The 14,564-nt window shown below is 40.4% G+C and overlaps 2 protein-coding genes across 2 annotated transcripts; one reads left to right on the top strand and one right to left on the bottom strand.

The window, feature by feature from the left end:
* The first annotated feature begins 1,953 nt into the window (after positions 1 to 1,953).
* LOC114183640 (adenylate-forming reductase 06235) lies at positions 1,954 to 4,331 on the top strand. Its single transcript, XM_028070723.1, has 2 exons — positions 1,954 to 4,009; positions 4,058 to 4,331. Exons 1-2 carry the CDS (start codon positions 2,639 to 2,641, stop codon positions 4,277 to 4,279), a joined length of 1,593 nt encoding a protein of 530 aa, XP_027926524.1. The 5' UTR covers positions 1,954 to 2,638; the 3' UTR covers positions 4,280 to 4,331.
* A 204-nt stretch (positions 4,332 to 4,535) lies between these two features.
* LOC114183639 (seed biotin-containing protein SBP65-like) lies at positions 4,536 to 6,607 on the bottom strand. The gene is made up of 2 exons (XM_028070722.1): positions 5,265 to 6,607; positions 4,536 to 4,986 (listed from the first exon to the last, which is right to left on the bottom strand). Exons 1-2 carry the CDS (start codon positions 6,561 to 6,563, stop codon positions 4,768 to 4,770), a joined length of 1,518 nt encoding a protein of 505 aa, XP_027926523.1. The 5' UTR covers positions 6,564 to 6,607; the 3' UTR covers positions 4,536 to 4,767.
* Between the last annotated feature and the right edge of the window lie 7,957 nt (positions 6,608 to 14,564).

Here is a 14,564-nt window from a genome sequence, read left to right as displayed (position 1 = left end):
TAATAATAAAAGGAAAAAAATATTCAAATTAAAATATATTTTAAATGTTTGTTTACTTCAATTTTTTAAATTATAATAAATCTCTTTTTTATACACTAATAAAAGTTATAATACATCACTTGATCAAAATGACACAAAGAACAAATAATAAACATAATAATAAAATTTTGACATAGATTTTGTATCTTTTGAACTTCAATATATGTTGGATAGTGACAAAAAAATATTCATAGCAATTACATTAAATTTTTATATTGTAGTAAATAAAAGTTATTTATACAATTAAAGTGAAAAAAATTACAGTATGATTAATAGTGAGTTATAAAATAACAAATAATTAGATAGAATATATCGAAATATTATTCTACATGATGAAAATAAACAATAAATAAAAATATTAAAAAACTAACAAATGTGTGTTTTAGAAATAATTTGAGAGACTATCGAAAGAAATCGCACAAAGGAAATCAAATGTATAATTAAGGTATGATAAAATGAAAAATACATTAGAGAACTAATTATTAAATTATGTTTGAAGTGGTTAAAATTAAATAGAAATATCATTAGTGACAAAAAAATTTGTCATTAAATTACAAATAAATTAGTAATTAAATTGGTCACTAAATCAAGTATCGATTCGATCATTGAATCAGTCACTAATTTAGTCATTGATTCAGACAATAAATCAACTACTACCACCAATGACGAAAAATAGTGACTGATATGGGTTACTGACTAAATCAGTCACCATTTCATGTTTTTCTTGTAGTGAATTATCATATACTATTCCTAAATATCATTATATATATATATATATATATATATATATATATATATAAAATTTTAACCACTTCAAACAGAATTGAAAGTGAAAAAATTACATTATGATTAACAATGAGTTATAAAATAAAAAATAATTAGATAGAATATATCGAAATATTATTCTACATGATAAAAATAAAAACAATAAATAAAAATATTAAAAAACTAATAAATGTGTGTTTTAGAAATAATTTGAGAGACTATCGAAAAAAATCACACAAAGGAAATCAAATGTATAACTAAGGTATGATAAGATGAAAAATATCTTAGAGAACTAAGAAAACTTTTCAAATATCAACATATATACTTAATGGTTGAAAAATAACGAAAATTATTTCAATGAAACAAAAGAGTTCTTCAAATTAAACAAAAATTAATAATAATAATAATAATAATAAGTAAAGAATTTTTTTTATATTATCTTAAATTGAGAGTATAAACATTCTCATGTGAAAGGAAAATTTATAATAAATAAAAATATTAAAAAATAATATAAATATTCAAATGTGAGGCATAATATTTTTTTTTTATTAACATACATCATTTTAACATAATTACATAAAGGTTATGATAAGATAAATATATTGGAGATGAGAATGAGTTTCATGACAAATGAAATAATTAAAAGAAAAAAAAATAGAATATATATATATATATATATATATATATATATAGGAGTTACTTAATTAATTGTGAATATTTTAATAATTTAAACGAGAATGAAGATATGGCGGGGACGGGTTTATGGCGGGTATATGTACATCCCCATACCCATCCCCATACCCAACTGAAAAAGTCGGGAATTCCCCATACCCATACCCATACCCAGTCAATGCGGGGATTCCCCGTCAAAACGGGGACGGGTTCGGGCAATACCCACGGGGACGGGTTTATTTGCCATCTCTATTCACGAACATCCGAAAAAAAAAAATATTCAATTTTCGACAAACTGATGCTTGAGAGCATATAATTGTCTGTAAATTAGATTCCTTTGTTTGTATCATTTGTCGGAAAATGTTGTAATGTAAAGTAGAAAAATTTGTATCTCCTATGGTTATGGCCAACAATAATGCTAAGTTCATAGGACCTCACCAACAACAAGATCACAGAGATTTGGTGGGTATATAATAGGTTTGAGATTTTTTTTTTCTCTAGCACATTCGAACGTGCAGTCAATGTGCCTATTGTTTATTTTGTCAGAAAAAAAAAAGAAAAACTGTGTACAAAGGAAGAGCTTATCATGTTTGAACAAGCAGTAATAATAACGTAGACACAACGAAATTAATCAAAACGGGAAATGTTAAATAATCAAACTGCTACTAATTAGTGCACCATGGTCTCATTTTATTAATATTTGTCTTGATATCAAATCATCTCAAAACTATTTTGTGCTTATTTCCAAAAGATTACTACACCATAAATGACTAACAAACAAGACTTCTAACCACACACACCTTGCTATAACAAGAATTATCATCACATCTCTTCGTTAACCATTGACCTTAGTATAATAGTTAAATGCTATGGTATGAATTATTATTAGATAAGACTGAATTTTGAGATCATGATAACATTATTTTCCATTTCTAATGAATCTTTGACTCTACATTACAGCTTTTATTATAGTATACATAATATTAAGAGAATTTCACGTAAGTGGTTTTTGCATACTATTTTATTTACAAACACATTGTGTAGGAGCTAACATGCAACCCTCTTAAGGAATTCCACCAACTAGTGCTGCAATGGATTATGATATTATCTATTTATCATTGCTACATTCAACCCAATAGGTTATGAATTCATAGTGGAAGCAATGGAAGAAAACACAGAGATAAAGATAGCCAGGTTTTCTAGTTGTCGCGGGGTAGCATTTGAAATCAATCCTAATAGAAGCAACCCCTTTGCAATTGCATCACCAACAAAGCAGGAACAAGTCAGAACTTGGCTTTGGCTTCCATGGACTCGAACCGATTCATTCAGAGTTCTTCCTCAGCCTCAAACAATCAGTCCAACACGGAGCAGAGGCAGCAGCCACTTCTGTGACATTGACATTGATGCTAGTGATGTTGAGGTAGAGTTCATAGCTGAACTTCAAGACATAGAAAAACCAGATAAAGCTAATGGTGCTAAGGTGCAGAAGCTACTTTCCAGAACTGATCCACCAAAGAGGTCAAGGTTGTCCATAATTCTGCTAGATCAAGGGTTCACATTCTACAAAGGGTTGTTTATGGTTTGCATGGCCTTGAATCTGGTGGCGCTGGCTCTTTCAGCAGCAGGGTATTTCCCTTATGCCAAGACAAGAGCTACACTGTTCTCTATTGGGAACATTCTAGCTCTAACACTGTGCAGAAGTGAAGCAGTTTTGAGAGTTGTTTTCTGGTTGGCTGTGAAAACCATTGGGAGGCCTTGTGTTTCTCTTGCAATCAAAACTGCCACCACTTCGTTTCTTCAAAGTGTTGGAGGAATCCATAGTGGTTGTGGGGTTTCTTCTATAGCCTGGATTGTTTATTCCCTTGTTCTTACTTTGAAAAACAAGGACAAAACTTCCCCAGAGATTATTGGTGTTGCTTTCACCATCTTCTCACTCATTCTACTCTCTTCCCTAGCAGCTTTTCCTCTTGTCCGCCACCTTCATCACAATGTTTTTGAGAGAATCCACCGTTTTGCTGGATGGATGGCTCTCGTTCTTCTCTGGGTTTTCGTTTTTCTCTCCACAAGCTACGAATCTAGCTCACAAACCTATGACTTGACCATGTCTGAGGTGGTGAAGATGCAAGAGTTTTGGTTCACTTCAGTTATCACAATTCTGATCATCATTCCTTGGCTGAGTGTTAGAAAGGTGGAAGTTTGTGTATCGGCTCCATCGAGCCACGCCTCAATCATGAGGTTTGAAGGGGGTGTGAAAGCAGGTTTACTAGGGAGAGTGAGTCCTTCACCCTTGTCAGAATGGCATGCCTTTGGGATCATATCTGATGGAAAGAAAGAGCACATGATGCTTGCTGGAGCAGTTGGTGACTTTACCAAGTCCTTGGTTAGTGACCCACCAAAGCATCTTTGGGTCCGAACCATGCATTTTGCAGGCTTGCCTTACCTAGTAAATTTGTATCAAAGGGTGTTGTTGGTTGCCACAGGGTCAGGGATTTGTGTGTTCTTGTCATTTCTTTTGCAGCCCAGTAAAACTGATGTGTGCTTGATTTGGGTGGCCAAGGATATTGAACTGAACTTTGGAAAGGAGATAAGAGAATTGGTGAACAAATACCCGAAAGAGAAAGTTATGGTTCATGACACAGCAATTTCTGGTCGTCCCAATGTAGCTGAGATGAGTGTGAATGCTGCCGTTAGGTGGAATGTTGAAGTTGTTATTGTTACAAGCAACCCTGAAGGCAGTAGAGACGTCCTTAGGGCATGCAAAAGGGCTAACATCCCTGCCTTTGGCCCCATTTGGGACTCTTGAATGCCTCAAACACATTGTGAAAGGCAAGTATTCATTAGTTCTCTGTTTGACTTCAACAGGGTATCAACTAATAATTATTCATCAACTTGTACATTACTCTGAATTCCTTCCTTCTGCTTGCTTTTCCAGTTCATACAGACGGTCATATTTTAACATTAAAAATTGTTTTACGTGCAAGTTCACAACAAAACCAAACAAGTTTAATCGTTATTCGATGGTAGCTTGTAAAATATGTTTAAACCAAGTATGAACGATATTTGGAGAACTCAAATTTAGTATTTTTGTAGCACGTTATTCTGCATGCTTAGGAAGCCACACGCATTGTTTACAAACAGTTCTTATACAGTGACAAAAACCCGTAGAACAAACCCAAAACATGGAAATTACAGAAACCAAGTATGGCATAAAACTAAACCTTAAAACACAATGGCTGACGTAGACTCAGCTCAACTCAAGCACTCTGTGACCCTTCATCGTGTTTGGCACGATCAGTTACCAGTGATGTTGGCATCACCCAACTTCTCATCAGTGTTTTTCAATGTTTGACCAGTCACACCCTTTCCTTCTTCTTTGGTCCCTCCTCCATCAAATGGTTTCTTCACCTTCGACCCAACATCGCTTCCCCCACCTTCCTTCGGCTTTTCTGCATTTTCTGCATTCTGGATTACAGTTTCGCCCATTCCTTCTGATTGCCTCTCTTCAGCTAACTAAATCAGAGTACCAATTCTCAGTACACAGTCTTCCAAAAGGCTAATTGAAACACATTTTTCTTACACTCCTACCTCCACAAGTACACAAAACTAACATAATTTATGTAAAAAAGTATTTTTTATTGAATGAGAATATCACAAAAATTGTCAGAAACAGTATCTGGTCATACGTATATGATTAAGGAGAACCTGACAAGATAAAAACTGTTTTTTTTTAGGCTGAGTTAGATTTTAGGATGATATAAAGAGTATAAGAGTGACTATATTGAATGAACCTGAGGTTGGGATGCTCTTTTGGCCTCCAATTCCCTCTGTGCCTCTTCTTTCTTCCTTGCAGTGTATCCCTTAGCAGATTCACCAGCTGAAGCAGCCAAACATTTGACAGCACCTACCGACTTTGAAGCAAGTTCAGCTGCCTTTTGCCCCGCATACCCCGCCGCCCCCTCAACCACATGGGCCACGGCCTTCGTCCCCTCCACCGTCATCTCCGTCGAAAATTGTGCCGCCGCCCACCCCACCACCGGCGCCCTGTCCTTCAAATCCCCAGCCACCTTCGCAGCATACCCCGCCGCAGTCTTCCCACCTTCCACGGCAACATCCTTCGCTTGAACCGCTTTCTCCCCGACGTAACTCGCTGTCGTGCCACCCGCACTCTTGGCCTTCTCCGCCACTTGAAATGTGTACCCTTTGGCCTTCTCTGCCACCGGCGCAGTTTTTTCCGAAGCGGCTTTCGCGGCACTTGAAATGGTGTCTTTGGTTATAGCACAGCCTTGTTGACCCTTCTCAACCGCTGCGTCCTTCGCTTGTGTTGCAACTTGAACTGTACTGTTCAGTGTCTCGCTCGCTGCTTGTTTCGCTTTCTCGTACCTCTTCTTCAGGTCTTTGGAATCAACCTGTTCCAACGTAGATTTTTCACTTTCACTCTCTTCTCTTGGTTTCCGAGTATTACTATCACCTTGTTCCAAAGTGCTAGCTATAGCCGCGGTTGCATTAGCACCAAGTTCTGATCCTCTTCCTTTCTCTGCCACTACTTGTCCTTCATTTTTTCTTCCTCTTTGTGTTCTTCCTTTAACCTCCCTGGTTCGTGTTTCCAGTTTTTCTCTATCCTTGTTCCCTCTTCCTCCACCTTCAGTTTTCATTTCGAACTTCCCAACATCACGAACACCGCCACGACCTTCTCTCTCTTCGCTTCCAACGACATTCGCTGCATGGTCACTTATCTTCACTTTGTCAGCGAGGGACTCAAACTGTGCACCCAACCCCTGAGTCTCTATGACTTTCCCACGTCCACCAACATCCCCAGTGGCTTTCCCTGCACGCTCTTTGACCTGATTTCCACCTTGTAACGCTTGCGGAGGCTCTTTCCCGGAAAGGTTCTCAAAGTGGGTAGCCATCTTTGGAACCGTTTCTTTCTCACGTCTCTCGGCGGTGGTGTTTTCTCTTCGAGCCAACTGTTGAGACGCCATGTTGTTGTTGTTGTTGTTGTGTATTTGTGTTTGGTAAGTAATAATTTTGTTGAAGTGGTGTAATGTGACAGTAGAATGCAGATTGTGGGGGTGTGGAAGGGAATGCATGTTGTTAAAAAGAAGAAGAGGTGGAGGTGATGGGTTTGCATGGAAGAGGACATGTGTAAAAGGTGCAGTAGGAAGTGCAACGTGTGAGCGTGCTACAAGAACACCTGAGATGAACAGAGGAATATGAAGATGTGGATTACAGGGGCATCATTGGATAAAGAAGGTGTTGGAGAGTTCCATGTTTGAGACACGTGGCAACTTTAATAAGTGCCTCGTATTGGTGTGCGAGTACATAGGTACTGCCTCCAGAACATTAATCTAGTTATATGGATTTTGATTTGTGGAATAGAAAGGACTGAAAGCCCATTATGTAGAATTCCAGGAGGCTTCTCTACCTGCACCCCATATTTTCTTCCTACACCGTTAAATTGAAAAATACCAACTTTACCCCTAAGTCATGTGTTACACCTCCAATCATCTCTTTCTCTCGCGGTATCCCATGTCTTTATGTAAGATAGCGATGAATGACGAGGGTTGAGGAAGAATTCGAGTACAAATACAACAGTTCTTTTGAACCGAGTGTTTAGAAAGTATTTTTAGATCGAAAAATATATTTCCAAATATTCACTCCAAAAATTATTAAGAAAAATATTTCAAATTAAGTTTTCTAAAAAATATTTTCAAATTCATAAATATTTTTCAAAAAACCTAAATTCAAATTTTTTGTATATTGAGGTGCACAAGATCATTGATGTACGAAGAAGGAGGTGCAAGAAGACGAGAAGAACTAGGACTAGGCCAAAAATAACTTATATCGAACTTTAGTTAATTAAACTGTTTTAAACTAAAATTAACCGAAGTAATAGCAGTAAAATTAATCTGTACTATTTATTAGTTAAGTTTTAAAAAATTAAACTTTAAAAGTTAACTGCTCACCTAACTACACTGCTCTGCCTATTTTATTTTTCCTTTTTCTACTATCTCATTTTGTCCACGCGCAGAACACAGCATGCAAGTTTGGTCTGTTTCTTCCTGCCTTTAAATAAACTGGAAAGAAAAAAGTGATTATATATATATATATATATATATATATATATATATATATATATATACCGTATCACAAACAGATTAAGAAATTGTTAATATAAGATATAAAGTGATTCATTATTTTACGTTTGATCAGAATTTACTAAAATAGTATATATTTTTTAGTTGATATTTTTAGTTTTCAAAAACGATAAAATATTATTATTTTTTAGTTTTCATTAGAATCTATGTGTTAAAATGTATTAATATTTTGATTTTTGTGTATTAAGTATTATCCATGTTTTAGCAAGAAAAAGTTCAATTCCTTGTTGGATGTAAATATGAAATCACTTCAATTCCATTTTTTGTAAAATAAAAAAAATACAATATAGTAAAATAAAAGTATTTTGTAAAAAAAATGGCTAAAAAAAAATAACACTTCGTTGAACCTTTTTCTTTACAAGCATAATCTTATTATATCATTCATAATATATATGGAGCATATGCCTTATTTTTTATATTTTTTTACTCTGTGGAAAGAGAGAAATGGATGATACAATTCCTAAAATATTTAGAGAATAATGTTTAGGTTAATGTTTTATGTTTTGAAACTTGGTGGTGTTTAAAGACAAGGAGTGGAGATTAATATGAATCCTTATGATTTTGGATGAAAAAAAATAACCCTTAAAATTTTAAAAGTTGTTAAATATGAAGATGAGTGTTTTGAAAAAATATGAATTTAGTCCTCAAATTTTGTGAAGTTTATTTGACATTTCAAGCACGTTTCATAATAGTATTTAACTTAACATTAAAGCAAAAATGTGTCAAATAGTATAAACAAATAAACTTAACAATATTTGATTAAAAGGACTAAATCTACGTATTTCGAAAGATGAAGGACTAAATTGGTCTAAAGTTTCGAAATGGACTAATTCCAAAATTCACTAAAAGTTCAAGGACCAAAACCATATTTAACCCTTAATTATATATGTGAAAGTGAGTCAACGGGTTGGCTCACCACAAACCGGGTTGACGATAAGTGAACCTAACCCGACTCATTTTATGGTGAATCAGAAATTTTTCAACTCGGCTTAACTCACCACGGGTTGGTGAGTTAAGTGGGTTAGCTCACCAACCTACATAAAAAAATCATTTATATTTATTTATAAGTATTCATATATTTAAATAATATTTTAAGCAATTCATGAGATAATAATAACAGTAAAATCAAGAACCAATGTCTTCATCATGTTCACCATCAATATATGATGAATTATTTCCAATAAAGTGTCCATATAGTCCAAGAAAACATGGTTAATATACATATTTTCTGTCATGCTATATGTAACGTCCCATTTAATTTATAAACGCAATTAAAGGAAACGCCACACATAAGATAGCATAATAGCGCAGTCCTGGGGTTCCCAACATCACCCCTATAAAACTAGGCACACCACGATGCCAACAAAGGTAGGCTGAATACGAATACAACATAGAGTGCAGCGTAGAAATACAAAAAGAGATACATGGGCCTTAGCCCTGAATAAAACACAAGGAAAGCTCCAGCCCGGACGGCTAAGCGGCGGAATCACCATTCGCTTGTTGACCATGAGAACTTCGCCCATCTGCTCCCATCAACCAAGTTGATGATCATCGCAAGGAAAACAGCCACATACAACACAGCCATGCAAACAAACGGGTAAGCTAGAGCCAATCAACATATTCAACATGCAATCAGATATATTCACATCATCTCATCCACATAGCAACCAAACATGTTATGACTCTTCATTCAATACACTACGACTCGACTCGACTCATCCGGATACGTATAACTCGGTCGGATTCAGCGGATGTTTGCACTTGTGGTGGATACCCCTGCTCGACCCTGAGCTGCTCGATCCTGAGCTATGTATTATCAGTGTTACGATGAATCAAAATCTCTCCCACCACAAGGTTAGCCCTTAATGAGTTTCAGGCCTCCTGCTACTCCCACCACAAGAGTCAGTCCACTCTAAGTGAGACTAACTGGCCCCTCGGAGCGTCAGGATGCAATCTTACCTTGAATCCTTACCTAGTTATACAGATGGGGCACCACCATGAACACCCACTAGCAGGGGCCATGGAATTACGTCCCGACCACTGAAGCGCGACCCCGGAGGTCTCACCTAGAGACCCCAAGGAATTTACACGCTGACACGGACCAACATTCATAACTCAACACTACTAGAATATTAAAAGCATGTTTACAATTCCATACCCATCCATGAGATTTATTCCTCATACGCATCACATCTGAGTCCATACCACTGATCATCACCATCCCATGAGTCTAGGATCTCATCTCATGTCAATACCACGTCCCTTAGATTTCAAACCACACATTCATTTCGCATGCTAAGTCTCATACCAACCCATTCACCCACAATTCATGAATCATACCCAAGAATATACTTCTTGCTCCGTCATATACAGGTCAATCATCATAAATCATACTCAACCAACACAGATCATTCAGGAAACATCAAACATCCAAAACACAGCACGGTCTCGCCCAGCATCTCGCTCAGGCTGAGGGGTCTCGCTCAGGCGAGACGTGCTCGCTCAGGCGAGCCTCCCCCTCGCCTAGGCGAGAGTACAAAGAAAACAAGGGCATGGCAACACGGGATCTCGCTTAAGCGAGATCCCTCTCGCTTGGGCGAGTTGCCTGCTCGCTCAAAAATTGAGCGAGCCGCCCGGGCGACATTTCGCGCAAAAAACTTCGGCGAGCTCCCTGTTTCATCTCGCCTAGGCGAGATGGACTCGCTTGGGCGAGATTAATAGGTCTCGCCACTATTCTTCACTGCAACAGCCATGAAAACGAACCACACCAGCATATAGAGCATTCTCATACATCAAAACGAAGGATAAAATCATACAAACAGAAATCCACACCGTTACAGATCAAAACTATTGGCAAACAAGAGCTCTAACTTCCTGTACCTGGGATTCAAGCTAACAGAACTTCGACACGGGACTTCGTAATGCACCAACTCAAAGATGGCTCGCAGAACTGGCTGGACAGCGAAAGAGAACCATGGAAACTGGGTCAACAGAGGCTTTTAACTGAAAGTGCGAAACACGATAGCAAAAAGGGAAAACGGTAGGCTGGGAGAGACACTTACATGGAGTAGAAGCCCCTTTAGCTTACGTGACAGTCGAACGGAAACCCTAGCGGAAAGGGGGTGGCGGCTGCAGCTCAAGGCAAGGCAAAACTTTTCTGAAAATGGCAAGGAACTCTAGGTTTAGGGCAGACCTAGGAATTTTATACATTGGGCCGGCCTTAGGCCCACTCACAAGGGCAGCCCATCAACTTTAGGGCAGAATATGAAAATGGGGCCTTACATTCTCCCCAACAAGAAAATTTTCGACCTCGAAAATAAAGACTCACCAGGTAAACAAATGTGGATGTGATTTTCTCATGTCCTCCTCTAACTCCCAAGTCGAATCACCCGTCCTCCGATCCCAGATGACTTTGACAAGACTGACGGTCTTTCCACGACGTTCTTCAACCTTGTTATCCTCAAGAGCTATGGGTGGTACTTCCACTGTGAGATCTTCCCTGATCTGTATATCCTCAGCTTCCAACACATGAGCCGGGTCAAAAACATACTTCCTCAGCTGTGACACATGAAACACTGGATGAAGGTTCGCCAACTGCGGGGGTAAGGCTATCTCATAAGCCACTGGTCCAATCCTCCTCGTGATCTGATACGGGCCAAGAAACTTGGGTGAAAGCTTCCTTGAGCGGAGAGCCCTTCCCACGCCTGTGGTTCGGGTCACCCTCAAGAACACATGATCTCCCGCTGCAAACTCCAAAGGCCTCCTCCTGCGATCCGCATAGGCCTTCTGCCTACTCTGCGAAGCCAACATCCTATCTCTCACCATCCTCACCTTCTCGGTGGTCTGTTCTAACAACTCTGGTCCAACTAATACTGCCTCCCCATCCTGGTACCAACAGAGAGGAGTCCTACACCTCCTGCCATAAAGAGCCTCGTATGGCGCCATGCCGATGCTCGCATGAAAACTGTTGTTGTAGGTGAACTCTATCAAAGGCAATACCTCATCCCAAGCTCCCAGATGATCCAATACGCAAGTCCTCAACAAATCCTCTAATGACTGGATCGTCCTCTCAGACTGACCGTCGGTCTGAGGGTGATAAGCTGAACTCATGGTGAGCTTGCTACCCATAGCACTCTGCAGTGTCTGCCAAAATCGGGATGTGAACCGTGGGTCTCTGTCGGAAACTATGCTCGAGGGGACTCCATGAAGTCTCACTATCTCCTTAATGTACAACTGGGCTAGCTTGGCCATAGACATCCTCAAGTTCATCGCCAAAAAGTGAGCACTCTTGGTCAACCGATCCACTATCACCCAGATAGTGTCATGTCCTCTAAAAGTCCGTGGAAGATGAGTCACGAAGTCCATGGAGATACTGTCCCATTTCCACACTGGTACTTCCAACGACTGTAGAATGCCCCCGGGTCTCTGATGTTCCACCTTCGCCTTCTGACAAGTCAGACAGGCGGATACAAACTGAGCCACATCCTTCTTCATCCCCTGCCACCAGAAAGTTTCCTTGAGGTCCTGGTACATCTTAGTCATGCCAAGATGCAAGCTAAGACGACTCTTGTGTCCTTCCTCAAGGATCAACCTTCTCACCTCAGCATCATCCGGTATACATACTTTGCCTCGAAACCTCAGTATGCCATCATCACCCACAGCAAAGTCTTTGGCCTCCTCGGATCCCAACTGTTCTCTAACTCTGTTCAGACTAGCATCCAACAACTGCCTCTCTCTGATCGAGCCCAAGAAGTCGCTAGATATAGTAAGGGTACTACACCTAATGGACTTGGACCCCAACTCCACCTGTAGCCTCATGTCTCTGAACTTCTCTAGTAGCTCTGCCTCTTTTATCATGAGAAGTGTTGTGTGTACCGTCTTCCTACTCAAAGCATCTGCCACTACATTTGCCTTCCCTGGATGATATAGAAGCTCGAAGTCATAGTCCTTCAGGAATTCCATCCACCTCCTTTGCCTCATATTCAGTTCCTTCTGATCAAACAAGTACTTTAAACTTTTGTGGTCGCTGAACACCCGAAACTGAGCACCATACAGATAGTGCCTCCAGATCTTCAAGGCAAAAACTATCGCTGCTAACTCAAGGTCATGAGTGGGGTAGTTACGCTCATGTACCTTAAGCTGTCGTGAAGCATACGCCACTGCCTTCTTTTCTTGCATCAAAACACAACCAAGTCCAAGATGAGACGCGTCGCAGTAGACTTCAAACGGTTTCCCCACATCCGGAATTTCCAATATAGGAGCACTCGTCAATCTCCTCTTTAACTCTTGGAAGCTCTCCTCACACTTGTCCATCCAAGTGAAAGGTTGGTCCTTCCGGGTAAGCAAAGTCAGAGCCGCCACTATCTTGGAGAACCCCTCTATGAATCTCCTATAGTAGCCTGCTAACCCCACAAAGCTCCTGATCTCTGTGGCCGACTTAGGACTTTCCCATTTAACCACTGCCTCGACCTTCGCCGGATCCACTGCAATCCCCTGGGCGGATATCACATGCCCCAAAAACTGAACCTCATCCATCCAGAACTCGCACTTAGACAACTTGGCATACAACTGCTTCTCTCTCAAAACGCCAAGCACCAACCTCAGATGTTCTGCATGCTCCTCCTGAGTCCGGGAGTAGATAAGGATGTCGTCTATGAAGACCACCACAAACTTATCTAGGAAGGGTCGGAAGATCCTATTCATGTAGTCCATAAACACTGTTGGAGCGTTAGTCACACCAAAAGGCATAACCACATACTCGTAGTGGCCATACCTGGATCTGAAGGCTGTCTTCTGTACATCATCAGCCTTTACCAAAATCTGGTGGTAACCTGATCGCAGATCTATCTTCGAGAATACTGATGACCCATGTAACTGATCCATCAAGTCGTCAATCCTCGGGAGCGGATACTTATTCTTGATCGTCATCTTGTTCAGCTGTCTGTAGTCCACACACAGACGCGAACTCCCGTCCTTTTTCTTTACCAACAACACCGGTGCTCCCCAAGGCGAAGTACTGGGCCGTATGAACTGTTTCTCCATCAGGTCTTCTATCTGTTTCTTGAGCTCTACCAACTCTGTCGGAGCCATGCGATATGGGGCCATCGAGACCGGGCCTGTTCCTGGGACCAGATCAATAGAGAACTCCACCTCTCTACTGGGAGGCAACCCTGGTACCTCTTCTGGAAACACATCCCTAAAATCCTGGACGACTGGTATCACAGACGTCATTTCTCCTCTCTCCACCTCCATATGCGTGAAGATCACGTAGCACTGCGCACCGTCTTGTAGTTCCCTCATGACACCCTGGGATGACACCAACTCAGGCTCCTCCGAGTCGGGAAACAACAACTTCTTCTCCCGATAATCTATCAGAATGCGATTAGCAGAGAGTCAATCCATCCCTAAGATCACCTCCAACTCCTGTAGAGGTAGGCAGATTAAGTTTACCCTGTACCTGCGCCCCTCTACCTCCACTGGAAGCCTAGCACACAAGGACGACGTCTTGACCAAACCCGACGCCGGAGTAGACACCGCAAGCTCACACTGCAGCTCGCACACCGGCAGACCTAACCGTTCCACACATGCATTTGACACCAAAGAGTGTGTCGCTCCAGAATCATATAACACACAACAAGATACACCAGCTATCAAGCAGCAACCCATAACCAAGTTACCTGAACCAGTCGCCTCTGCTCCTGTCATAGCATAGACTCTGCCCGTTGCCTGAGGCCTGTTGCCTCTGTCTCTCCCCTGATGCTGCTGGGGTGCCTGAACTGGAGGGCGTGTCGCTGTCCTAGCAAGGTTGGGGCAATCCCTCCCAAAGTGGCCTTCCTTGCCACAGTTGTTGCATCTACGATAACCCTCCCTACGGGGACAAGCATACCTCGGGTGGGGTCCTCCACATGAGTAACACCGAACTCGACCCGGCTG

This window comes from Vigna unguiculata, chromosome 5, assembly GCF_004118075.2.
Source record: "Vigna unguiculata cultivar IT97K-499-35 chromosome 5, ASM411807v1, whole genome shotgun sequence".
Taxonomy (NCBI): domain Eukaryota; kingdom Viridiplantae; phylum Streptophyta; class Magnoliopsida; order Fabales; family Fabaceae; genus Vigna; species Vigna unguiculata.
The sequence above is the reverse complement of the archived record's forward strand: the minus strand, read 5'-3'. Positions and strand labels throughout refer to the sequence as shown.

Coding starts and splice junctions, on each gene's coding strand:
- LOC114183639 (XM_028070722.1), bottom strand. CDS start 6,563: ATGCATTCCCTTCCACACCCCCACAATCTGCATTCTACTGTCACATTA. Junction 4,987..5,264: donor AAAGAGCATCCCAACCTCAG/GTTCATTCAATA, acceptor ACTCTGATTTAG/TTAGCTGAAGAGAGGCAATC.
- LOC114183640 (XM_028070723.1), top strand. CDS start 2,639: ATGGAAGAAAACACAGAGATAAAGATAGCCAGGTTTTCTAGTTGTCGC. Junction 4,010..4,057: donor TGCAGCCCAGTAAAACTGAT/GTGTGCTTGATT, acceptor AACTTTGGAAAG/GAGATAAGAGAATTGGTGAA.